Raw genomic sequence first — 27,553 nt, 5'->3', positions numbered from 1 at the left:
TTCTCCCCAAAACACAAGAAAAAAATGAAAAAAAAAATTAGTATCCTGCTGGTTTAAACCCAGCTGCAGCCCATCATCTGTATTGATAGCAGGGGCAAAACAGTAGGAAGGCCACCGCCCTTCCCTGGTTCTAGTCCAGGCCTAAAACCTCTGACAGCTCAGATTTATTAGTGTTTATTACCCCTCCTATGACTTGTGTTTACCTTCAACTTTATCTGTATAGCTGATGCCTGAGGTGCTTCCCAGCCTCCCCAAGTGTGTATCTTCTGAGGGACACAGTAGTGCATGGGTGGTAGTGGATGATGGTCCACACTGGGTGGTAGTAGATGTCCCATCCTGGATGACAAGTCTGGGTAGTGGTGGAAGGTCCCCTGGATGACAGATCTGAATGATGGTAGATGGTTCTGCTTGACACCAAACCTTGGAATATGTTTTCCAGGTGGACCTTGCTATGGGACTTATTTTTACTTTTAATTTTTTGAAGGACTCTAATGGGAGCTAATACTGAGAAGTACCAGCTAATGGATATTTTGAGTTGTGGCTCACTGTCCTAAAATTTTGATGACACACTGAGACACAAAAGAGTTAAGCTACCTAAAATGTGGAAGTGACATACAGAGACTGCATGCGGTGTGCCTGCACCAATGTTGCTGTGACAACCGACAATTACAGTCATGAATAATCTTGTTCAGTGCTTTGTGACTGATTCTTTACAGTCTTTCAGTCTGATTCCTTAACTCCATTTTGGCATTCTTGTGCATGGCTTAGAGTTAAATTATCATTCCCTGTTCTTTTCAGCCATACGAATAGATTTTAACTGGTTTGGGGCGCAGGATAAAAGAGCAGTTGGCTGAATCACTTGGGAAAGTTCTAAACATGTAAAAATTCGTCGAAGCACCTCCTGAGCTGACCCAGCAGCTGCTACAGTGGAGCTATTGTTAAGTAGTGAAACAGGAATCTATTTTAACCAGCTGATCCCTGGTACCTTGGGGTTTGCGAGTGTCCCTGCTCACCTAAGTAATGCCTCTGTCTGATTGCCAGATGACCCCCAAGTCCAAGAGGAAGAGCATCCACAGTCGAATGCTGCGACCTGTCTCCAGGGCATTTGGTGAGTATATGGTACAGATGCCAGTCACTTCGTGAAACTAGGAAACACCCCAGCAGAGAGTTCGCATTCTCCATAGGGAGCCACTCTGCCAAGTGAGAAAGATTTGGGTAATTGGTGAGGGGCAGTTGACTGAGACATTTCTTTCAGAGGCTAGGTATGGCTGCTCATTCCTGTAATCTTTGCACTTTGTAGACTGAGGCAGGAGGATAGAAATGAGTTGGAGGTCAGCCTGGGTACATAATGAGTTCCAGGCTAGCCTGGCTACAGAGTTGATCTGAAAAACAAAGCAAATGATAACTCGTGTAGGTTTCTCGGGGATTTCTTATTGCCGATGGTGGAATAGGGTTTATCTACCCTTCCTCTCTCATCTCCCTTTCTCCCTCCTGGCTTTCTTTCTTTCTTTTTATTTTATTTTATTTTATTTTAATTTATTCATATTACATCTCAATAGTTATCACATCCCTTGTATCCTCCAATTCCTCCCTCCCTCCCGCTTTCCCCCTACTCCCCACCCCTATGACTGTGACTGAGGGGGACCTCCTCCCCCTGTATATGCTCATAGGGTATCAAGTCTCTTCTTGGTAGCCTGCTATCCTTCCTCTGAGTGCCACCAGGCCTCCCCATCAAGGGGACGTGGCTGGCTTTCTTTCTTACTTTTCCCCCTCCTCCTATCCTTTCTTTCCTCCTTCTTCCTCTCTCCTTTCTTTCCTTACTTTTTTGTTCTGTTTTTGTTTGTTTGTTTGTTTGTTTGTTTGTTTGAGAAGGTATGTGTACCCCCAGGGAGGCCTGAGCTCCACAATCCCCCTGCCTTAGCGTCCCCAGTGCTAAGATTGCAGCTGTACTCTACCAGGCCTGGCCCTTAGGTGTTTCCTAGCATACTCTTTGCATCATGTTTTGCTTTGCGATCTGTTTTATTTCAGAAATGGAGTTTGATCTTGATAAAGCCCTGGAAGAAGTGCCGATCCACATCGAAGACCCGCCTTTCCCGTTGTCTATCCGGCAGGAGAAGCGAAGCTCAGGGTTCATGTCCGAGCTGCCCTCAGAGGAAGGCCGGAGACTGGAACACTTCACCAAGTTACGGCCTAAGCGGAACAAGAAGCAACAGCCTACACAGGCGGCGGTAGGTGTCCACAGGGCCTCTCAGGCCCCCGTATCCTTCCCTGTACCTCCTAAAGCTTCCATAACTTTTAAATACTGCCACCAGCTGCGGTTTGTAAGTGCTCAAATATGAGCCCACGAGGGGTAGGGGAAGCATTTCCTAGCGGAACCATCACAGAGGCAGACAGCTGAATCCACAGAAGTCCGTGGGCCAGCCAGCCTTGCTTATGCAGCAGCAGACTACAAAGAGAGACTCTGTCTCAAGAAAGGTAAGGCAATAACTGCCACCTGAGATTGTCCTTAGCTGCCACATGTGTGTTAGCACTCATGCATATGAACATGTATGTGCACAGAAAAGAGTCCTCCACTCTCTGGTCTGGCCGGTGTGTACCCTCTTTGCTGTTGGCTGATTCCATATGAATCTATATGTGCTCTGCATCTTCAGATATGGAATATTCTGGAACACCTCTGACTAAATGATTTCTAAAGGAAGATCCTGTCTCCCCTGCCATCACGTTTTTCTTTGCTTATCCTCTGTCCCCCGTGGGGTCGCACCAGCCAACACGTTAAAAACATGATTGTAGTTGGATGAAGTGGCACGTCTCTTTAGTCCCTAGCGCTTGGTAAGCAGAGGCAGGTGGATTTCTGTGAGTTCAAGGCCAGCCTGATCTACATTAAAGAGACCCTGTCTCAAACAAAACAAAACAAACAAATAGGCAAAACCTGGCCACAACTGTCACTACCCACCACTGCCATCCACTTGATCGTCCCTACTCTCAGCCAGTCTTCTGGCTTCTCTTCATCCTCTTTTCCTACTCCTTTCCCTGGATGATGCTGACTGGCAGGTCTTTCAGTTCTCCATGGAAACAAAGTTTCTTTCTAGGAAGCCCTACTTACCTCTTCACCTCTGGTCACACAGAAAAGTGCCTGGTGCAGAGCTTTTGAAACCCACCATAGGAATCGCTGTTCACCCTGAGATAGCTCTCATCACACACCTCCAACTCTCCTCTCCTTGCCTGTAAATCCCAGGGAGGTGTGGCTTATGATGCATAGAGAGATGCCCACTGCTATGGACTGAGAATGCAACCAGTGACCCTCAGCTGTGTTTGCCGATAAATTGGGGTAGCTGAGGGCTTAGAAGGATCAAGGGTCTCTCCACTAGTCCACATGGTCAATAGTTCACTTTAGAAGATTGTTGTTTAGATATGTTCATTTGAACCTGAAGAGCTGGACACAGTTTCAGAAAGCAGAAAACAAGCTTCTAGCATATGTTTCTCCTTTCCGACTTATTTGATTTTGGATTCTTACTACATTATTACACTAACTTAGGTATATAAGCATTTATTGATATCTTATTTTAAATAAGGGAGTAGGCTTATCAGGTAAGAGACACCTTTCTTATGCTGGCTCAAACTCTGGTCTAGATCGCTGCTGTGTAATTGCGCTCTCTCTCTCTCTCTCTCTCTCTCTCTCTCTCTCTCTCTCTCTCTCTCTCTCTCTCTCTCTCTCTGGATCTGCCATTTCTGCAACCATTAGCAGCATGGCTGGAACGTGAAATGATGGGTCCAGAGTCTCTGTGGCCTTGGAGAGGAAAATGTTGTGGGTTTGTGCATTTGATTGTTTATTTTGATTTTATGACGCTAGGCCTCAAACCCCAGAGTCAGGTATTCATTCTTCTTGCATTTAAAAAACTAAAAGGACCAGGCATGGAGGTTCATGCCTATACCCTAGCAGTTGTGAGGCTAAGGGGAAAGGTCCAGGACTTCAAGGACATCTTACGGTGCACATCAAGCTGGAAGCCAGCCTAGGCTACATGAGGTGGCAGCAGCAGCAGCAGCAACAGCAACAACAACAACAACAACTCTCCCTTAAGGAAACAAACCCAATATGAATGGCCATTCCTAAGAACACAGGTTCATGTGCCACCATAGAAAAGCTTTAAAGTCACAGAAAAGAAAGTCATTGTGTTCACAAAATCACAGACAGGAGACATTTAAAAAGGCATGAAGAAAAAGAAAAAAAAAAGGCATGAAGATATCGGGGTAGACTCTGAGGTGGACAGTCACTGGCTAGGAAAGTACAAAACAGCTTTGTCTCTTGACCATCCAACATTCCATCTGGGTTGCTTGGGGTTCGGTGGAGGAACAGAACAAGCAGACTGTATAGCTATGCATAATAAAAATGGATTTACTGAGGATGTGGCTCCCCCTCAGTTAACCCTTCCTGGAAAGTCCTTCCAAACATACGCAGATTCCAGGCCTAGTCAAGTTGACTGTTCCCTCTCCAGTCGCCACGTACACAGGGCCCTTAGCACAGACATATTTTCCTCAGAACCGGAGTTCCCAGCATGTAACGCACACAATCTTTTTCTTCTGTGGTGGAAATGAACCTCAGGGACTGGCACATGCTAGGAGAGTAAGAACTCACCAGTGAACTACATCCCACCCCACAATTTAAAAAAGGAGATGCCCACGAAATTTACTCTTGGATCATACTTCCATCATGTCAAATTGCCAGCTGTCTTGTCGCTAACAGACACAGGCATCTGCTCTCTGCACTCTAACTGCCCCTGTGCTCATGCAGAAGCCAGATCTCTGTAAAAACAAGAGCACTTTCCTGGTTCCCTTTTAGTCCCACTTATTAAAGTGTGTATGAGTTCTCGTAGACATGTGTGATAGCTGACCAGTTCTTCAAATTGTTCTTGGGGTCATTTTAGTAATTTGTATCTTCATAGAATATTGTCCATTTGATCAAACCCATCATTTTACATAGAATTGGAATTTGAGTTGATCTTAACTATCATTTCTCATTCTCTGTTTTCAATTAATATTTTCTTTTTGCTTTGTTTTTTTTTTTTTTTTTTTTTTGACAAGATCTTGCTTGGTACTCCAGGCTAACCTCAGATTCACTCTGCAGCCCGGGCTGGCCTAGAACTCGTGACAATCCTCCAATCTTACCCTTCCCAGTATAGGATTACAGGCATGAGCCACGTTGCTTACCCCTTCCCCTTCTGTTCCTGATATAGTTTGATGTCTTTCATCCATTGTGTGGCTGTCTCCTTAATCTTTTTTTCCCCCAAATAACTGCCTTTTGGTTTTCCTCTGCCTCCCAAGTCCATTGCATATGCTCCTGTATTACCTACGTTTTATGCATTTCTGGCCAGTTCCCTCCTGATGTCTGTCTTGTTTGCTGCTGTGGGAGGCATGCATGGAAGATACATGGCCACTCAGCTTCCTAAGGCGCTCCCTCTGGCACGCTTGGTCACAGCACCTCTAACAGACCCACATGCCCTCAGATCCTTCTGTCTGGCTCCTTCCGGTTTAGGAAGACGTGTCAAATCCAGGTATCCCCTGTACCCCCAGTGTGTCCTACTCAGTCGCCCTGGTGAGGAAGACACGAGGCTTGTCTGGACTGCCTGCCTTTCACCTTGCAGCACCCGCTTACCTTCTAACCATTTGCAAAATAGCATTTTAGAGAGTGCATAGTCATCAGAGGTGCACAGCATCAGTGACTTACCCTAGAAAGCTAGAAAGCTCCCCAGGCGAGTGTGATGATCCCTGCTCTCCCTCTCCAACAGTCCTGCTGCTCTTTGCATCTGATACTGACTGTGGTTGACACAAGAGACTTGAATCACATCATATCTTTTCCTTTTGCTAGAATATGAGCATTAGCAGCATTGAACTCTACTGACCTGATTCTATTCATCATAGTCTGGGTTCTGGCTGTTCTTCCCAGCCCAGCTCCACCTGAGCATCCCTTTAACCGCTGCCTTTTAAAGTGCCCCCTGGGATAGCCCAGCCATGCTGGGTGTCTCTCAACCATCTCCTCTGTTCTTTACCTCTGAAATGAGAGGGGTGTGTTGGAGGGGTTGGCAGGTGCAGCTCACTCCTATAAGCCACTGCTCCTGAGGGGAGCTGCACTTTTTGTTCAGCTCTCTCCTCACGCTCTCCATACTGCCAGGGAGCTCTGGGGCCAGCCATGAATCCTGTTTCAAAGGAAAAACAAAAGGAGCTGAGAGGAGAAACTGGGGTAGAGTGACTTGTGAGGCAGCTAAAGGGAGCTACTCCTAAGTGTCCTCTTGCCTCACCAGTACTGGGATTATAACTGCCTTTATCCTGTTTAGCACTTAGCAAATTTGAGCTTTTCACAGCCTGTTTGGTGTAGTCATACAAATAGCAATCAAACATTGCTTACAGTACATCCTGTAAACTTCTTTCTTGGATGAATGTGGTGATATATGCCTGTAATCACAGCACTGGTGAGGCACACACAGAAGGACAGCTGCAAGTTCAAAGCCAGCCTGACCCAAAGGAGTTTCAGTCCAGCCAGAGCTACTAGCAGAGACTGTTCTGAAAACCATCCCCATCTGCAGCCACATCACCTTGAATGCACCTAGTGTCACCAAAACCTGTCCCCCCTTAATCACCAATGTCACACTCAGCGTGTCTATAAGTCTCATTGGTCCTCACTAGGTTACGGTTCCACCTCTGGCCTCTGTTCCTGTTAATGACACGGTCCCTATTGTAGTGAGCCGTGGCCATGCTGTAGGTGGTTGAATCTAGCAGAACTGAAGGTGCGTTGAGTTGGCTGTGGAGTGAGGTCATGTTTCTTTTGCAGGTTTGCACCATCAGCATCATCCCCCATGATGGAGAACAGAATGGCCTCATGGGCAGAGTGGATGAAGGCGTAGATGAATTTTTCACCAAGAAAGTGACTAAAATGGATTGCAAGTAAGTTCCTGGTTGTTTCATTGAAAGCGATATTTCATTTGCATTTAAGTAGCTAACGATAATAATTTATCTGGACATCACCGTCTCAAGCGAGAGTTCTACTGTTTGGTTAGATTTATAAAGTATGGTCCTCCAGCAAAGTGCCGTTGGTGTTGCCTGGGAACTTGTTAGAAATTCGGCTCTTGCCACTGGACCTGCTGAACAACAACAAAAAAAAAACTGTGGGACCTGTTCCATAGCAGTCCACACTGCATCGAGGCCAAGCATCTGCTGTGCCAGGGGCTTTTCTTATATTCATCTGGAAGGATCTGCTTCCAGCCAGTGAGCATCCAACACTGCATTGCATCCTTTGAACTTTCTTGTCCATCATTTGATCTGTTGGCAGGTTGGGCAGTACGATGGCCCTACACCTCTGTTGTGGTTGGTATTGGCAACTTGTCAGGCTCCAGGTTGCCTAGGAGACAAGCCTCTGGGCATGCCTGGGAGGGATCATCTAGATTAGGTTAATTGAGATGGGAAGGTGCAGCCTGCCTGCTGGCAGCGATATTGCATCCAGTCCCAGACTGCATAAAAAGGAGGAAGCCAGCTGAGGATGCTCCCTCCTTCCGCTCCCTCCTTCCGGGGATGTACAACTCACACTGACCCTGTGACTGCCTCTCCATGATGGATGGGGCCAAAACAAACCCTCCCTTCCTTAGATAGCTTTTGTCTCTGGGTATTTTACCACAACAGGAAAAATTACTACTGGGCCCTCTGAAGACTTTCTGTTACATTTTCTTGTCACTAGGATGCTGTGCCCTTAAAAGATCAGTCAATAATACTTAAACTTGAGCTGGGCATGGTGGCACATGCTAACAGTCGAAGCACTCTGGAGATTGGGGCAGGAGGATTACTATAAATTTGAAGTCAATCTGGAATACATAGTGAATTCCAAGCTAGCCTGAGCTATGTGACCTTGCCTCAACCCCACCTCAAAAAAAAAAAAAAAAATTGTTCAGCTTAAAACCCTCCTGTCTTTATACATGATTTTTCTGAAATTAATCTGTAACTAAAAGCTGATACATCCCATAACACACTCCAAGCTTGGATTGTGTTTGTAAAGAACGCTTCACCTTCGAGATGAAGTTCACATTGTATTAAAGCTTGCTGATAGCTGAGGGCTGGCAGGCAGAGAGCTCCGGAACGGCTCCTCTGGGCTCTTGATTGGTGAGTCTTATCTACCCTCTGCAGGATGGCGAAGTGGGAATAAGTCAGGCCTCATATCCATGGCAGTGGGTCTGATAGACGCTTGTAAGCTTTAAAACCTAATTATTCCTCGTCTTTGATACTGGTCTTGCAGCTTAGCATAGCATAACCTGGCAGACTTCTATCTTTTCAGACCCACCAATATGTCATTTATTCTTTGATTCTTTGACAATTTCTTTTGATGCTTCATTCTCACAAATTAAGTCCTGTCAATTCCTGGCTTCATCTTTCCCCTCCCACCCAACCCCCACCATCCCCCCCCCTTACAAATCTGTAGAGAGTGCAATATAGTCCTTTAAGAGTTTGGGGGAAAAAAAAGAGGTTGTTTGAGTCTTGGTTGTTTTCTAATAGAAGGATTAGAGGACTAAATTTTCAACTCAAAAGAGTCAAGAAACACCAACATAAACAGTAAAATGGAAAAGCCCCTCTTTGATGGAGTACCTAACTCCTTCTTGATGACTCTTCTATTGTTTTATATTTTGTTACTATTTTATTGTTGGCTTTGCTGTTTTATTTTGTTTGTTTGTTTGTTTGAGACTGTTTCACACGGTATGCAGTGCTAGTCTGGGATTCCCTAAGCAGCACAGGGAAATGTATATTCTCAGTCATCCTCCTGCCTCAGCTTCCCATGTACTGGTGTTCTAGTTGTACATTGCCACCTTCAGGAACTTCTGAATCTTAGTGGCTCACCTGCACCCATGCCACCTGGGCCACTTCTGGGCTTTTAAAAAATTGTTTCTTTTGTAAATCTCTTTTGTTTCCTCTATATGCTTTCTGTTAAACATCTTTTATTCAGCCGGGTGTTTCCTCTGTTAATCCATCCCCTCTCACCTTTCCCCCAGTTTCTTATTCTTGGCAGGCCCTCCCCACATTCCAAGGTGTTTCCTCAGTTGTACTGTTTAACTGTAGATGTTCCACTCCCGTCACAGTTTGCTCTTACTTCTGTGCCACATGGCCCTCAGTCTCCCTGTTTCTCTGGTTCCCTCTGCAGGCAATGGGTTTGGGGTGGGCGGGCATGGTTGACCCTGCAGCTTGGGAAGAGGACCTAAGACTTGGTGAGTTGGCTTTCAGGCAGCCCTGCCCATCTCTCAGGCTTCCCAGCCATGCCCACGCCTTGACATGCCCTTGCCTTTGGCCTGCTGTCTGCGGCCACTGGGGTTCCTGCCTCTCTAGGTTATACTCAACTGCTCAGATCCACGAAGCCAGTTTGTGCTCTTTGGGCTTCCAAGCGGTGTTGCCTGCTCTCACCCATCGGGGTTTGGGTCTTGTTCACTTCGCACTTATCCCTGGCTCTGCTTTTGGTTGGGTTTCTGAGGAGCTAAGTGGAGATCCAGCCTTCAGCCCTGACTGGCAGATTCATGTTGTTAGTGTTTTTTCTCCATTTCCCAGGTTTCTTTTTATTTTTTATTTTTTCTTTCCTTGGAAATTTATCCCCAAATTTAAGCTTATTCTGTCTAGTTTTATTTTAGATACAGAGTTTCCTGTAGCCCAAACTGACCTGGAACTTTATATTGTGGGAGCTGACCTTGAGCCCTTTTTAACCGCCTTACTCGATCTCACAAATGCTTGTCACAGAGACTGCACCAGCACCCTGGCCTTGAGTCTTGTCTTTGGTTGCTTCTTCCAGCAATTTATTCCATTTAAGCAAAGGTCCAAACATTTACCAGGGCTAAGTACTAAGTGTTGGACTTCAACAATCACCTGACAATTACAGATGGTCCAGGAAGCCCTTTCCAGTGTCCCTCAGATTAAACAGGGGAGTTGCCTAATGCCTCAAGCCAGCCTAGGAGACATTTACACTTAAACCTTTAGTCCCAGTGGACTCCTTCAGATTTGCTCATAATCTGTGTGCTCAGTTTCCTCAGAGGCAACGGTGAGGAAGATCCTCCGATTTTATGCCTCTCAGCACAGGCTTAACTTTTTTTTTTTAATGATTACGTAGCGCTCCCCTTCATGTTCTTTGACTAAGTCCTCCCGGCGGAGCCAACAGTTTTTCTGTGTCTTGGTTATGGTACAGGAGGTCATCCACACGCGGCTCAGATGCCCATGAACTGAGCGAAGGAGATGAGAAGAAAAAACGGGACTCTCGGAGAAGTGGCTTTCTCAACCTCATCAAATCGCGGTCCCGATCTGAGCGGCCACCCACAATCCTGATGACAGAAGAGCTTCCCTCCCCAAAAGGGGCGATCCGGAGTCCGCCGGTGGACACTGCTAAGAGGGACATAAAGTTGTCCGAGCACAACGGCGGCGCGGCGGAACGCACAGAGGAGATGACAACGCCGGAACCCCTGGAGGAGGCTCAGGCAGAGGAGGCGGGCAGAGTTGAGCGCAGTGACAGCAGGGGCAGCCCACAGGGTGGCCGGCGCTATGTGCAGGTGATGGGCAGCGGGCTGCTGGCAGAAATGAAGGCCAAGCAGGAGCGGAGAGCCGCTTCCGCGCAGAAGGTGAGGAAGGGGCCCTTTGTCTAGGTTTGTGCGTTTGCCTCTGTTTTTATGGGAGAAAGAGGTACTGAAAAATAGCTTGTTGGTTAAATAAAAACGTAAATGCAGGGGGCTGGAGAGATGGCTCTATGGTTAAAAGTACTTGGTGCTCTTGTAGAGGACCCTGGTTCAGTTCCCTAGCACCCACACAGTGGTTTACAACCATCAGTAACTTGAGTTTCAGGGTACCAGACACCCTCTTCTGTACTCTGTGGGCACCAGATACACATGAGGTGCACATACATAGACATACCGGCAAAACACTCACATAAAATAAATGTTACAAAGACAGTGTTTTACAAATGTAAAGCCTAAAGATTTATTCCCTAAGAGTTTAGAGCCCAGATCCTCCCCCACCCCAGCTACTCCTTGTTTTTACTGCCCCAGGCCATGTTTTGTTTAAGCTGTTGGTTGTTTTCAGAGAGCTTCACACAGTAAACAGGCTCACCTCAAACTCACTTTGTGGCCCAGGTTAGTCTCAGATTCACTTATGTAGCACTGGGTGGCCCCAAACCCTTGGTGGTCTCCCTGGCCCAGTCCCCGACCCCTTCCTGGTGGTTACCATCCAGCTCAGAGCTACACTCTTGAGAGCCATGAGGCTTTAAAGGTGTGGCATCATTTTTGAGAGAGAAGCTTTGCCTCACCTATGGCTTCCCTGTTCTTCTAGTGGATGCCTTCAAGAACGGGTCCCCAGATAGGACCAGCTCAGGTGAATCTGAGTAGAAGGCTGAGGGCAGCTGGAGCTGGCGGCATTCCCCCCACGTAGTTCACAGCTTACCCTTTCCCCCCAGGCTTTAGAATCCTTTGCCATATTCTAGATTTAAATTTCAAAACAAAAAGTCAGGGTTTCCTGTTAGAACTGACTGAGTCTCCTGCTGCTGCTGCTGCTGCTGCTGCTGCTGCTGCTGTAAAGAAAGCAGAGCTAGTTAGAAGGTGCTAAGTCTCAGGTTGAGGGTCCATCTTCGAGGCAGAACATTTGCCCAGCATGTAGGAGAACCTGGGCTTGTTCCTAGCACAGCAGAGGAGATTTTCAAAAAAGAAAAAGAAAAATGTCAGGTCTCCTCAAAGTCCAATGTAATGACAATTTGCCTGCCTTGTCTCCCCCACTCCTCTAAGCTCTGTGGCACTTGAGATCAAGCCCCCAGGGTCTCACACGAGTTGAGCGGTCAGGCCAGCCTCCACAGAGCTGCATTCCAGCTGCATTGCTGCTTGGGGCCTCTTCTTCGGGATCTTGTCTGTTTTCTTCTATGGCTTCTTAAAGGAATGCTTCCTGTGATGATCACTAAGGATAACCGTGCCCAGGTTGTGTGCATCACCCTGAGCTCCAGGAGAAGTTCCCCCAGAGAAAGGGAAGCTGTGCATCTGTTTTGCTCGAGGCATCAGAAGGAAACGGTTCTCCCTAGTGTACCTAGACTTTGAGGAAGTAAAAGGCGGGCTACACAGCAGACACAGAGGGATTGCGCATCCGTTTATTAAACTCTGCATCCCATAAGATTCTGCACCATAGTTCTCCCACTATCCAGCAATTTCCCAGCTACCGATACCTGCTTCACTCCCTCACTCCCCACCCCCCCCCCCCCCACCCCCCGCCTCCAGACCCTTACTACACCCAGAGGTGGGGAGCCTATAGATGGGCCTCCTGCTGGTGCTGTACGGGAGCCATTCCTGACCTTCTTCACCGTGCAGACTCTGCTGGAAGAGTACCAGATCCCCACTGTGAGCCAGATGCCGGAACACGTTATAAATCCACAACAGCAAATGTGTTTTCTTCATGAACTGTCTATCAGTTCACTGTGACAGAGCACCTAATTTTGGTGAAAAGACAGGGATTCTGGAGTAGTTTTCCATGTGTTTGGGATTGCTACATAAATTGGCTCAGAGTGACGGAATCCTTGTGGTTTAGTGTTTGTGTTTGGTCCAGGTTAATGTTTAATGTTCTCATAGTGCCACCTAGTGTTCTTTTAAACAGCCTTTGTCAAAAAAAAAAACAAAAAACAAAAAACAAAAAACAACAACAACAAAAAAAACTTCTGCAGTTATAGTTTAGACTGTGACTAGTCTATCAAAAGAATTAAAGCTCTTTAAAAATTAGCATTGTAATGTTTCCTGAAATGAGTCACTGACTTGTTTACCCAGGCAGTAACATGAGCATCCATGGTTGGTATGCAGTTGGGCCTGCCATTAGAAGAACAGAAATAGGAAGGCCCCACATAAGAGGCCTTCATGGCCTGTTGCACTCTGCCCGCCAGACCCCTGCACAGAGGACTGCCATGGGACCCGTGTCTCTTGTGGTCACTTTTTCATAGCAGTGCCAGATCTTTCTGTCACAGTGCTGCTGCTGGGATCCCTGGGGCTGTGGTCATGCTGAGAGGCCTCTCCACCTCTCCACTAATCTCCTAGCAAGTACAGTGAGGGGGTGAAGACAGTTGTGCCATGGGATTAATCACCTACACTATGGACGCCGAAGTGAGTCTCAGAGTGGGCGGCAGATTCTTGCTTTAAGTGAAGAGTGGCAATCAGGCCTCAGCTCAGAGTGCTGCTCTAGCTCATCACCTCATTTTGTATTTTAATCATTAATTTAAAAGGGTTGGGTTTGTTTTTGTTTTTGAGACACTCTCTCACACTGTAGCTCAGGCTGACTCCCATCTCATACTGTATCCCTGACTGGCCTTGAACTCGGCCACTATCTTCCTGCCTCTGCCTTCTCATGGTGAAACCATAGGCAGGAGCCACCACAATGTGGTGCTGCAGAAGAGGTAGCGCCGGTCATCCTTATCCGTAGCATTCTTGGATATTACACAAACACTGGGCTTTTGGTTCCACCTCTTGTATTTCAGACCCTCGTTCAGTGTGGCCTTCTGCACTACACAGGAGGAAGCTGCCTTTTCTTCTCCACTCTCAGCTCCTACCCTCAATCCACTGTGGCCTTCCCTTCCTGGGCCATCATCACAAACTCTACTTTCCTGCAAGCTCTTAAAAATCCCATTGGGAGCTGAGGCTATGGCTCAGCGATGTGTGCTTGTCTCACATGTAAGGTCCTGGGTTTCATTCCCAGCACCACAGGGAAGCAAAGACAATTGAAAATCACTAAGAGCCTCTTAATGTCAGGTCTCTATCCTGTGTTTTGGTTTTTTTTTTATCAGTGGCAAAGGAGACCTAGAGTAATAGAAGCCTTTAGGCCTGGGTGGTACAGCAAGGATAGAAGGGTTTTGATTGCTTTTAAAACGTTCCTTATCTAGTGTGTATATGTCTGCATGGGGCACACATGTGCCACAGTACATGTGCGGAAGTTAAGAGGAAAGCTTGCCAGGAGCCAGTCCTCCCACCAGCTGGCCTCCAGGGACTGAACACAAGTCTTCAGGCTTGGCAGAAGTGCCGTCACCTGCTGAGCTGTCTCTCTGGCCTCTCTTTTGTTTTTAAAACTAGCTTTCCTGGAAGGTTGGTGGGGTGGCTTATAGGTAAAATCCCAGCTAGAAAGATCATGAGGTTGAGATCAGCCTGGACAACATATAGTGGATTCTAGGGTAGCGTAGGCTACAAAGCAAGATCCAACCTAAAAGCAAAAGAAAAGCAAACGTGACATATATGAAAAACCAGATTTCCTGGAAAGCAAACCTGGAATCCATTAACTTTCTAGACTCTGATCCCCTCATGTGGATCTTGGGGGTACTACAAGCCTTTGTAGGTACAATGGTCCCTTCAACAGTAACAGAGTGCATGAGCTATTATCTCTCATTGTTCGTTATCTGCTTTATTGTTTCTTTTTCTTTTCCCTCATATCTCAAATGTGCTCTTTGCGGGGGTGGTGTCTTGAATTTTTCAGAAGCTTGTCAATGATGTCGTCTCCCAGGATTCCTCCAGTCCAGTCTTGAGCAACGCAGACCGCTTAGATGGAGGTGGCACAGGTAAGCAGAGCTATTTGCTTGCATCCCCCGAGGAAAACCATTTGCCTTCTGAGTGTAGTAGCCACCTGTGATTGGAAGAAGTAAAATACAAATGGAAGAGGAAACTTCAGTGTTCTCCCCTCTAACCTGAAACACCAACCCTCCCTTCCTGTCCCAGCCCCTCCTTGGGGGTGCTTCTCCTATCCGTATAACCATGATCTTAGGGGACACTTATTTTTTATGACTTCCCAGATTGAAGAAATTCAGATCTACCCCCACCCCCAACACACACACTTTTGCTTTTTGACATCTTCCTAACTTGTGAGCATTCTGGTAAAGGGACCTCTTATGATGTTTTGAAGAGTAAGCTGCACGTGGAGTATGGAGGGAGGCCCATTGTTTCATTTGCCAGGAGGAAGCACTCCTCCCCTGCAGCTCACATGTGAATAGAGCCACCTACCCACCCCCCCCCACCCCCCACCTCCCACCCGTGCTTTGTCCCCTTGAGGTGTTAGGTGTGTGGATGGAGGTGAGATACATTGGGAGGGAACTGGGGCTAACTCGTAGGTTAGAATGCGTGCTTCTTGCCGGCTGTAAGGTTCACTGTACACAGCAGCTGCAGCGTGGGTAGAGAAGGATGGGATGGTATTTCCGGAACCATTGTCTCCGTTAAAGCCTGAGATGAGGCCCTAACCTTCAGCACAGCCTTCCTCCTTCAACTGGTAGCCAGATCCCTAATGGTCGGGCGTTGTCCAGAACTGAAGCAACCTGCTGGTGCGCCTGCTCTGCCGGTCAATCTCGGAAAGACTGGAAGGCTTTACGTTTGTGACGAATCACCATCTCCTTCTGTAGGACTATAGAACTGCATGGCATAGCATGCAGTTTAGCATCCTATTGCAAGCATCTCTCAACTTAGTAGAAAGACACTAACTGCTCAGGGAGTTTATTTAGCAGAGCAAGCACTTCACAGAGAAATCGGAGTGAGTGGCCCAGAGTGGGCAGTGAGCCCAGCAGGGTCTATAAGCAGGAAGGAGGACTTAGGCCATCTATAAGAATCCTTTATCCCAGCTCTGCCCCTCTGCAGTCTCTGCCTTCTACCTGGCAATATCTGGACCACTGAGACTCCTTTGAGAAGTACTATGAAGTCATCATATCTTCATGAAGAAGATCAGCCTTTCACTAGCATTTTACTCTAAAAGCCCAGACACGAATGCGTTTGTTCCCAAGATCTATGATGAGAATAACTATAGTCTATATCAGATCTATGTTTAGATGAGTGGTTTGTATGACTTTTGTTGTTGTTGTTGTTTTGTTTTTCGAGACAGGGTTTCTCTATGTTATCTTGGCTGTCCTGGACTCCCTTTGTAGACCAGGCTGGCCTCAAACTCACAGCAATCCTGTCTCTGCCTCCCAAGTGCTGGGATTAAAAACGTGCACCACCACGCCTGGCTGGTTTCTCTGACTTTTGATACTTAAGATGTGTTTTGGACCACTTCTCATTTTAGTGCCTAAACCTCACCCAGGTCTTCCAGAGGCCCGATTTGGTTTGGGAACACCGGAAAAGAATGCCAAAGCTGAAGCCAGAGTGGACGGGGGCTGCAGGTCCCGAAGCTCCTCCAGCATTCCCACCAGCCCGAAGCCCCTCCTTCAGTCCCCCAAACCGAGCCCTGCAGCCCGGCCATCCATCCCTCAGAAGCCACGAACTGCCTCCCGACCTGGTAAGGGCATCAGCGGTCCGGGAGTCAGGATGGATGTGGTCTGGCTGCCTCCTCAAGTGGCCACAAGAGTAGACAGAGTGTGGTAGACTCCTTGAAAGGAAAAAAAAAAAAAAAAAAAAAAAATGGGTAGAGAATAGGAAGCTGGAACTTGGAAGCAGAAGAAACCTGAAGGAGCTTGGAACTGGTGGGGGCTAACAGATTCAACACCAAGGCCCACTGCATACAAGGGTGGAACCCAAGACTCTTCCGGCTGTCAGGAAAGCCAGCTGGGGCATGCTGGACATCAGCCGAGGCTGACTTCCAAAGTCAGTCTCCAGGGTATTCATACAATGCGGAAGGCCATAGAGGGACAGAGGTCAGTGAGAGCAGTACAGGCTTCTGTGGCTGCACACGGTGCCTTGTAACATAGCAGAGGTTCAGAACAGAATTTGGCAAACAAAACCAGGTTTCCTCAGATGGTGCAAGCGTTCTGAGGGTGCATTACCGAGTGGCCGGGTGCTGGGTGTGGTCAAGGCTGTCCAGGAGACTTATCCTCTGGCTAGCTACAAAGATGCTTGCTGACTTAAGGCAGAAAGTCTTATAAAAGAAACGTTAAAACACTAGAAATGGGTTGAGTTCTGCCTTGTTTTTTTAAATTGCAAAATGTTCTATATCCAGACCCCTTTAAAAATATTGTAAGAATTTTAAAAACAGCAAACGTTGAATGAGTGAAATGATGAAATATGACGAGCTGTCCATCAGCTCTTCACTGTAATTTCCCCTGAAAGGTTAGGAAATGGGACAGAGATGTATACAGACCTTTACCACCATCATCTCCATTACATTGTCATTATCTTCCTCTTCATCCTCTAGTTGAGAAGCTGAGGCCAAAGAATTGCTATGAGTTTGAAGGCAGCCTGGGCTGCATAGTGAGTTGCAGGTCAGCCTGGGCTACAGGATAAGCCATGTCATAAACAGACTAAGTGACTGAAAAGCAGGAATTTGTCAGCAGAAGGCTTGGTGTGTTTCTGATCTATGTGTGTTCCTTGTCTGAAGTAAAGAAACAACTCAGAGCATCTAACCTACTTGGTGGAGAATCTCGGCTCTCTAGTTCCCGGTGCTGACTGTAAAGCTAGCCAGCTTCCTTTTATTCTGTTGCAAGCTTCCCATTTTTTAGATGAAGTACTTATCTCACAGTATAAGGCAGATCAAAAGTTATGACTATAAACTGGGTGATGCCTAAGTAAGGCTTGAGGATTCATATTTTCAAGTGTGTCTTCTCAGTCCCTCTTTGTGACAATTCTGAGAGATTATGGGGTCACTGTGTCTTTACTTCTGTGCTGACACACACAGACTAGAAGTGAGAATGTCAGGCTGAAGAGAGCCTGCCTGTAGGCTGTCTCCCACACACCTGTGGGTGCACACACTGGCTTGAGAATCCCACATGCTAATGGAGCACAGGAAGAGCGCAGTTCCTTAAGTCCGCCTGGTTTTGTTGCCTTTCAGCTGAGAACCTAGAATTCTAATCCTGGCTGGTTTTACACCTTTTTAGCCCAGGGGATCATTTAATCTCCTTATAGGTCCAGAAAGCAAAGTCTTTGATGGGTTCCCAAAAAAAAATCCATGATTTCAAATTGCTCCTAGGGCACTGGATATAGGTACGTGTACATATGTGTCTGTATGTACATATGTATTGTGACTTACTAGCTATAACAACTGGCAAAGGCATTGTGTTACAAACAGTGCATGTTTTAAGACAATCAACAACTTAGTGTCTGAGGCTTGAGGAATCTGTGCTTTGCTTGTAGTCTCATTTTCAAATAGTAGTTCACTGAATCTTTGTAGCATAGATTCAGATCTGTATGTATTCCAACTTTTCATGGCTGTCATTCTTTTATTGTTCACAGATGCTAATTACTTCACTTAGTGGAAATCCAGAAGTAATTTTTGACTAGAAATATTTCCATGGTAGTTTTTTTTTTTTTAATGAGTCATCTGGATGTAAAGATTTGCATGCTTACATTCTGGCTTATAAACTTGGAATACAATTTGTAGAGCAGTTTGTTTTGTGTCTTTGTACTCCTGTAGAAGACACTCCAGACTCACCATCTGGTCCCAGTTCCCCTAAAGTTGCTCTCCTTCCACCCATCCTCAAAAAAGTCTCCTCGGACAAGGAGCGTGATGGGCAGAACAGCTCCCAGTGCAGTCCGAGGACCATCTCCCAGGAAGGTAAGAACCTTTGTCTTCTGGCTCTAATCTCCCCGAGAAGCATCACTTCAAAGGGAAGGACTTAGCCCCAGACTTGACCAGTGTCCCACAGTTCAAGCCAGCATCCCTTGGACTTAAATATATGAACCAGAGTGGGCACAGGGATTGGCATTATGTCTGACTTCATGAAGAATGAAAACAGCCGAGCCACCTAGCCAAAGACCCACCCCCTCTACAGGAGCAGTTGCTAGATCCTCCTCAGCTGCCTCACAGCATGTTAGAGCACAATTTTGAATAGATTTCTAGGTCCCATTACTTCTAAGGAAAGCGGCCCCAGCTAGTATGTTACCATTGCCCCAGTTGAAGGGCAACTTACAGTAACTTTGCTGTGGCTCAGGAGCAGGTGGTCTGCCATGTGGGACCTTGAAGCTCACTGTACTCTCTGGGTCACAAGTAAATGTTCTGCCTTCTCAGAAGGGTGGCCCGAGTATAGAAACTCCCAGGGCATCACTGCACCAATGGATTCCCTCTAGTTCCCTGAAGTGGGAATGGCTGCCTCTCTTCCCTACAGGAACAGACCAAGGCAGGCTGGGGTAGCTGTAGCATTTGTGATGTTTCTTTTATTTCTCCTACTTATTTCATTTCTTTACTTTTTATTTTATGTGGTTTTATGTTTTTATTTTAATTACTTTTTGATTCTTTTTTTTTTTTTTTTTTTGAGGCAGAAGTGACTTGCCTGCCTTAGCCTCTCTTACAGGAGTAAGTCACCATGCCTGGCCTCCCTTTATTATTTCAAATGCACAGTTGGCTGTTGGGTAAAGTGTCACACAATGCTGGCTCTGCACCAGATATGCACTGTAAAAAAAAGCTATTAGCCGGCCTGTCCAGATTCTTGCTCTGGTTTGGGCTGCATTGTTAACTTTATATTGGTTTAGAACTTTGGGATTGTGTCAGCTCGCTGGCTCTCATAGCTCCTGTTTACTTTCCTGGGTAATAGCGTCAGGTTGAAGTGAATAGAAGGCACACTTACCTGTTATCCTCGTAGATTAGGAATCTAATAGAAATAAATAAAACAACACTGTTTGCTCTTCTGTCTCCATTCTACAAGGTCACTTGATAGGTGGAAGTCTCTCTCTTCCTGTTTATAGATAAACAAAGATGGAGGTTTGGGTGAAACTGGTATACGGCTTTTGTCAATGAATCTAAGGAGGAGAGGGGATAGGTATTGAATTCTCATTTCACAATGAGGGGGCAGATGCTGTACTTGGTATCACAGCCAGAGCTTTAAAAGGAGTCATTCTTCAGAGAACCTTTAGGAATGCTGTTCAAAGCAACCTCAGATCCCTGAGAGGCCCTGGCAACCAGGTCGCCCACATACACAGCTCCCCTCCCCCATTGGCACCACTCTTGTCTTTGCATTCTGCAGGTTCTATCATTACCCCTTAGCTTTTAAAAAAGTTCTGGAAAAGCCTGAGAGGATTTTAATGGGGAGACTTGGAGGGGAGGAGTGACGTGTGGGAATTTTCATCTTGTTAAAAAAAAAATCGTTGAAATGTTATAGAATTTACACAAAACAGGGCAGGTGGGGGCCAGAGAGTTGAATTTAGGAAATCTCTGATTAGTATATTTTTTTTTGAAAATGACACTTGCTTGGGAGTGTTCAATCTGTGGCCCAAGGGCCATGTGCAGCTGAGAACATCTATGGCCGCAGCCTAACCCAACCTGATAGGTAAGCTTTCTTCAAGCAGCTGGATTTTCAGCAGGCATTTCCAGTGTGGGGGTTTGTTTTGTTTTTAATTCAGTTGCATGGTTCCCAAGTGTGGAAAAGTTCAACACACCTGATAGGTAACCAATGCCACCAGGAGCAAGAATGTGTCCTAGAGACTCTGGTGACAACACAGGTGACATAGGACGTCATTAACAAAGGCAGAGCTGCTGTGAAAAAAGTGAGGAATTCCAAATAGGGGTGGAGAGCCCTCAAGAACTCCAGTGTTGGGGTAGGTGTTTGAATCAGGCCCTCGTTCCCACAATAACAGACACCAGTGATGCCTCATAAGCTCCTCCACCGAGGGTTGATGGAGGCTGCAGAGCTCCGGAGGGGTTCCTTTCCTGTCCGGATCTGGACGGAACTAGTCACAGGTCACAGTGCTCTGTTCTGATGTCAGGCTGAAGATGCACCAGGTCCAAGCACAGCTTTCGGATGTTGAGGGGGTAAGACTTTGACCTTAGCTTGCGAACCAGCTAGTCATCCATGGGGGTAGAAGCCGTGGCAGCCACTCACGAGCCCTGCCTTTCTCTCTAGACGCCATTCCTTTTGTCTCTTCCTGTTTTATATTATTTATGCTGGTTGCTTCATTCCCTTGTTCTCTGCCTCCCTCTGGACTAGCGTGCCCAACTAATTTCTGAAACAGGTAAATGACTGTAATTCTTCGGGATTATTCCATAGTGAATGTGATTTTTGTTAATCCATCATGGAATCAAAATGATAATACTGGGGCATTTTTGTTACTCCCTTTCTGGGGCAGGGTCAGAACTCACCTCATTTTGCACATTTCCATAATGTTGGCTGTTGAATTCTGTAGACAACAGTGGATCTGCCCAGGACCAACACTCTTAAGTTCTTTGAGTCCTAACTTGGCATGGATGAGCTGATATCTAAGTTTCAATATTAATCATTCTAACATGGATGTCAACACATTGATGTATCTGGTACTGTGAAGGGTAAAACGGATCCCTTTTCCTTAGTAGTGCAAAGAGGAGATTATTTCAAAAGGCATTCAGATCATGACAGTGGCAAGCCTTCCAGTAGAGGGAAAAGATCTTCAAAACTCTGCTCCATCATTGCGGAAGAGGAAGTGAATGCACCTGGGTACAGGAAGTCACAGCCAACAAATGGTTAGAGCCTTTGGTTTTCATTCCTCGCTGCCCTGAAGCTGATGAACTGGCACTAACAAACGAGCTTTAATTGAGTGGCTGTTAGTTGGGGCTGGGTCTGATATGTCATAGGACTAAATTCTTACTCTGTGTGGCAACAGGATGGTCCCTCCATGGGGGGAAATAGTAAATCAAAATCTAAAACTAGATTACGGGGAGCTTCAAGTTACCTTAGGGGTCTGTCTATTCAAACCTTAGTAGGCATGAAAGGTCATTTTTGTACTTGGGGTCATATCTCTCATTCCTTTCTATCTTTGTTTTTTCCATTAACTTTCCATTGGAGTTAGACTAGAAATTCATAGAGCAATAGAGTACATCTCCCTGTACAGCACTGATAGGGTGCTGCCACACGCTGTGGTAGGAAAGATCAACACAAAGCCTCCATCAAAAGGCAGACCTTGGTGGATCACAAAAGTGTCCTATCAGTGGACATTTTCTCACCTGTTAGCTTTTCCACCTTGAGAGGCAATTCATTGTATTTATATTTCGTTTGAAGAAGTGAAACATTTGTGAAGAATGGAAGAGTTAGTTTTTGAGACTTAGTAAATACAGTCAAGGTTACATGGATGTTTCTAGATCCTGGGAATTTACATTTTCAACTATTATTAGATCCACTGACTTACATCTCCTATTAACAAGGCACCTTTGGTGCAAGAGCAAGGGTCACTGAAAGCATTTACACAGCACACGGGAAGCCAACTAGGGACTGCATCCATCCACCAATAATACAGAATAATAGAAGATAGCTACAGAGATAAGCCAACGCCTAGAAAAGCAACGAGAAGAAGCCCTGTGTCTCTCTCTGATTTTTTCCCATGACCTCTCTAGCTTGTCATTCTTCTTGTGGGATGAGTTGGGTCAAAATTTGGTAGCATTAAATGGGGCTGTCTTATATGAGCTTGATTTCTTGAGCCCCAAAGTAGGGAGCCCCAAAATTGTCACAGATGCTTCAATTAAAGTGATTTGTATTTAATATGCTCATGTTGTTTTGTTAGTGCCTATTCTTCTTACTTTACCGTCCCCTTTGAGAACGGCACAGCCTCTGCTTCTTCAATAGTTCCTGGTTAGTTTGTTTTTAATGCATTTAGCAGAGCAATTGGCTGAATCATGGGGTACACTCTCAAGTGTTTTAAGAGCAATTTTTTTGACACTAAACCAGCTTTCTTAATTTCCAAGCCTTGTGTTCCTGAAGCAAATGAGGGCTGTTGTTCTCAAAGCACGCTGCATATCTGATCATGGTTGACATGGTTTAATCGTGTGGCTATTTCGATACTGATTTCATGTCCTTTCCTCTCTAATTATAAGATATGATATTTCTTGTTAGCAAATATTCTATTTTCTTGAAGAAAATAGCTGCTTTTGTTTGGCTTTGTTTGTGTTGCAGAGCTTTCTATTTGTACCATTCGATTCTGAGAGTCCCTTTCCACATCCCTTGTAGCTCCCACAATCTAGCCTGCAGCCACAGACACTTGCCTGGTCTCACAGGCTCTCAGCTAGTGCTTGGCTGGACTTTCTTACCCTGGATCCAGATCCAGGTTTTACTTTCCACTTCCCACTTCCCTGTAAGAATTCTTCAAGAGCAGATCACTGTAGCAGTGCACTGCTCCATTCCCAACACTTTGGAGGTACAGATAGGAGGGTCTGGAGTACAAGGGCATCTTCAACTACACAGAGAATAGAAAATAACATAGAACTCTGTCTCAAAACAAGAAACAAAATTCTGCAGGAAAATTTTAGCAAGTTGCAAGAGATTTTCCAACTATTGCTAGAAAGACTTTTTAAAAAGCAGGGCCAACTATAGAATATTATTTTAAGGAAATGCAGTTTTCTTCTAGTAGATATATATCTCCCTGGAATTACAAAGTCATTCCCAGGCTTGCATCTGAATCTCTAATTCCAAGTCTCTATGCATATTTTAGAAGGCTTAAAATTTGCATATATACATATGCAAAGTAGATTCATCTTCAAGAACAGGAAGCCTTGTGTGTGAGGCTCTCTGCAATATTGATTTCCACCTCAGACAAGATATAACTCTGCAAACCAGTATTCGCACTTAATGGGTTACCATTTAGTCCATATTCTTGAGTATATTTTACCCATCAGAGTACGTGGGATGATAATAAGTGCACAGATAGATAAACTCTGTGCACCAACTGTACGACATTGGAGAAGTTTAATCAAACAATGTGTTTTTTTTTTCTTTTTACCTGGTATTAAATTAAGGTGTAGGAAGAAGTCTATGTGAACAAATGGAATTCTAAATTTCAGTAGTGAATTAGTCTAAATTTTATAATAAATTTTAAAATTAATTCTGGATTTTTAAGTTCTAAACAGATTTAGTTGTATTTAGCCCCTCCTTCAATGGAAGCCTGACAAAAACCTAGTTCTGTGTAATTGTAGGTAGCATCTTAATTGCATACAATCAACTAAATGTTCCCTAAGGGCTGGAAATTGACTCAACAAAGAACACTGTCCTTCTAAAAGCTGTTTGCATCAAGGATTGGGACTAAACAGGCAAGAACAGTAGAGTGCTGAGCTTAGTTCTTCGAGTTCTACACTCTGCTCCCAATACTAAGGACATACCAACTGCTACTAGGGTCCTGATAACATGTGATCACAATGTAATCAATGAAGGAAAATTAGCTTAGTATGAACTTGGCCCTCAGTGGTCCTAAGCATCAAACCCAAGGCCTCACACACGCTCTACCATTGGCTCCACCCCTATTCTAAAATGTAGTTTTGATGTTCATAGCCTTCTTGAAATTGTATGTTATCTTTCTTCTCCGTCAACACATTGGTTAAATGGTCGTTGAGGTCACAAAAGTCCAGTATCGACTTGGAAGGTCAGTGCCTGGCTGGACTTAAAAAGACAGCCTACCTTTTCTGAGAAGATGACTATGTGTGTCCCTCTGAGTTTCACTCACGCTTCCTGGTGTGCCTTGGCTTATAGGGTAACATCTGTTTTTGCCTGACACAATTGTTTTTGGATACATGAATATCTCCATATTTAGAAAGCGTTTTTGTGTCACCTCATATGTGGTGGGTTTGGACTGTGTTTCCAGGGAGTTAAAGTGTTGGAAAGAATGAAAAGTTTGATTATTATCTTAATCTAGGGACTCAAACACATGTATTTTTCCTGAAGACAGATGAGCACTGCCTGTCCTGCTTATTGTCCCTTGAATCTCCAGCTGCAGTGTTAGGCATGCCTTCCCAAATGTCCACTGTGGCAGAACAAGGATTTGCTTTACATTAGAGTGCAGAAGTTCCAGGAGACAGCACAAGTCCCCTCTACTTTTGAGGTTGGATTTCTTGCCAAGTGCCCTCTAAGTCTCCTCTGCTCCCCGTGTTGTTACTGCACACCCAGGCTGAAAGATTAAAAAGGAATCTGTGCATGTGAGCATCAAATTGATTTGTAATGAAGGGCAAAATATTTAGAGACATTTATTTATCTTTTTCCCCCCTCCAAACCTGGCTTATCAGGAGCTTCCAAAGGACCAATCAACACAAGTACATTTAGGGGATTTTTCTCCCTATAAATGGTTAGAAAAGCAACTTTTCTTTCTTATGTCCCAGCTCTCTCTGAGAATTTACCCAAAGTACTGGCAAAAGGAAATCAAAAGTTTAAGGGACTGGAGAAATGGCTTAGTATGTTCAGGATTACAGAGGTCAGGAGTTGGTTCCCAGCACCCGTATCAGGTGGCTCACAATAAGTCCAGCCTCCATGGGTCCCTGCATACATATTGCTTGTTTTTATGATGAGATTGAAAAAATTGTTTGCGTACCCCACCCCACCCCACCCGACCCCCCATTTCGGGATTTTTAGTAATTTAAATTTAATGCTATTAACTGAAAATCACAATGCTTTTTGTTAAAAGTTAGAATCCAATCATGGCAACTAAATTTGCAAGAGAGCCTTGATGTGTTTGTGTACAGGTCTCATAAACATTCCCTTTCTGAAACCCTAGCTTGAGGTGTTCATTTTAGGCCACAGCCCCCTGACAATGTGAGCATCAAAGTTATCAGAAGCACCAAGTGACACATGTGTTCGCATGTCCCTCTCAGGGTTGACGAGTGCCTTCCTGGTTGGATTCCTGAGATTTGGGTGGCAGAGTAGCCGAGCTTTTTCTTTAAGCAGCTTTCCAAATGGCATGGGTTTGGTATTTTTCATTTAGACGGTATCTCCGCAATAGACATGCGTTATTCAATAGCGTTATTAAATATTACTAGCGTTTAGCCTCTGAACTGACTCGTTCCCAAGTGCAGTAGCCGAGAAACCAGGATGCAAGAAGTGACAACATGGGCTTCAGAGAAAGACAGCAAAACCCACCTGTAATCAGGAAGAGCACCAGCCATGAAGCAGAAAATTCCAGATGCATAACAAAAGTGCAGTTCCAACCAAGCTCAGCCCGCACTGCTGTGTCAACCCTTCGGGTCAACATTACCCTTCAGTCAGAAACAGGCAATTGTAGTGAGTCCTTTACCTGTGGGGTTGAATCTGGCACGGTGTTATTTGATGCTTTGTCCCACACAGCCTTTATCTATAGGGAGTGGAGCACATGTGGTTTGTGGCACAAAAAGAAAGGCCTGTCTGACCTCCTGCCCGCAGTACAGGAGTACCCAGCATTCAGACATCTGCAGAAGGGATGGCGTTGGAACCCTGTCCAGCCAGCACCTCTGTGTGCAAGTCTGTGTGCCCTGTCCTCTGTGCTAGTGAAGGGGCAGTCTTGGCTGCGGAGGTCACCTGGCTCAGAGCAGTGACATCTGATGGCCTCTCCCTCTGCTCGCCCGCCATCTCCTCCTCTGGTTCTCATGCACATCTATGCGGGGTTCACCCCATCATAGACTGGCCATAGGCGTGTGTTTGCGTGTGTCTACTTGCTCGTGGTTTCATTGCTTTGTCCTCAACTTCTGTCTAGAGCGTGTCTAAGTGCAACAGCAGGTTTGTTTCTGAAACAGTCTGTCCTGACCACTCGCACCCTGACTTCTCAGGGCCCCTCACCTGACACTATTATTGCCCTGTTAACAAATGGTCCTTCTTCCTTACCTTCTCATTTCAGTCTTGAGGAGAAGCTGGGGCCCACAGGCCCAGGAGTATCAAGAGCAGAAGCCACGGTCTTCCGGGAAGGATGGTCACCAAGGGAGCAAATCCAGCGACTCTGGAGAAGAGGCAGAAAAAGAGTTTATTTTTGTGTAATGGTGCCCACCCAAGCCTTCCCATGCAGGGTGCTCTCCTCAGCCCTCAGAGGAGCCAAGGGCAGTGCGTCCTCTCTCTTCTCTTGGTGCTTTCTTCTTTCTCCCCGTTTCTCCTTTTTCTATAAAATATATATAAAGTCCACTTTTTGGTTATCAAAGCACATTTTTGGTCTTCCCCGTTTGATTTCTAAACATTTTTTTTTTCTTATGCCTTCAACAAAAAGCCAGCAATTATACCATGGGCCCTACTTGAATTTCTCTGAGGCAGCTACCCAGTGCCCTGCATGGTGAGGTCTTCTTTTTTTTGGAAATTAATGAAGTAACTGGACTCATACCTAAGTAGCTACCCAGGAGACCCTGGGGCGCTGCAGGGTGTGATTGTGTCAGAGCCACACGTGACTCAACATAGCAGTTTATTCTTGATGTATGCAATTGCATATTGTAATTATAGTAACAGAGCACACTAATAAATAATTTGTATAAATTATATATATTAGATTTTGGGCACTGTTCTTACATTTTTCTGTGGGGCACTTCCCTATGTAGAATTGTACATTTAAATCTTGGTTGGGAATCTTTGCAGACCATCAGCAAGCACAGCTAAGAATAGTGTAAGAGGCCCAGATTTGTGTATATAGTTGATTAGAATGAGGTCTTATGAATATTCATGTTTTTGAAGGCCTTTAATTTCTGTCTGCTTATTAGCTTTTAATGTGTGGTTTTTAAGAGAAAATTTTGGCATCTGTAAAAAAAAAATCTAAATACTACTCTTTATAAAACATTTCACAGATATTCACTTACATTACAGGCTGAAAGTATTTTATTCATATGTATATTTATACCAATAAAATGATTTTACAAGTGGAATTTTTGACTTCCTCCAGTTCTTTTGTTAGGATTGGTTTATGTGGTGAACCTGTGGCTTGTTTCTAAAATTTAGAATAATCACAGTCCACAGATAATTATATAATGTAGA

The 27,553-nt window shown here is 45.3% G+C and overlaps 1 protein-coding gene across 1 annotated transcript in view; it reads left to right on the top strand.

Annotated features, from left to right (window-relative positions):
• Carmil1 (capping protein regulator and myosin 1 linker 1) overlaps positions 1–26,878 on the top strand; it is a 259,669-nt gene extending 232,791 nt beyond the window's left edge. Inside the window, exons 30-38 of the mRNA XM_051169309.1 lie at positions 1,042–1,108; positions 2,029–2,228; positions 6,824–6,936; positions 10,199–10,625; positions 14,485–14,566; positions 16,051–16,263; positions 18,331–18,471; positions 21,196–21,345; positions 26,442–26,878. Of these exons, the coding sequence (XP_051025266.1) occupies positions 1,042–1,108; positions 2,029–2,228; positions 6,824–6,936; positions 10,199–10,625; positions 14,485–14,566; positions 16,051–16,263; positions 18,331–18,471; positions 21,196–21,345; positions 26,442–26,578 (1,530 nt within the window). The 3' untranslated portion in view covers positions 26,579–26,878. The remainder of the gene's footprint in view (positions 1–1,041; positions 1,109–2,028; positions 2,229–6,823; positions 6,937–10,198; positions 10,626–14,484; positions 14,567–16,050; positions 16,264–18,330; positions 18,472–21,195; positions 21,346–26,441) is intronic.
• Positions 26,879–27,553: the final 675 nt, after the last annotated feature.

This window comes from Acomys russatus, chromosome 3, assembly GCF_903995435.1.
Source record: "Acomys russatus chromosome 3, mAcoRus1.1, whole genome shotgun sequence".
In the NCBI taxonomy this organism is placed as follows: domain Eukaryota; kingdom Metazoa; phylum Chordata; class Mammalia; order Rodentia; family Muridae; genus Acomys; species Acomys russatus.
This window is presented reverse-complemented; position numbering and strand designations above follow the sequence as displayed.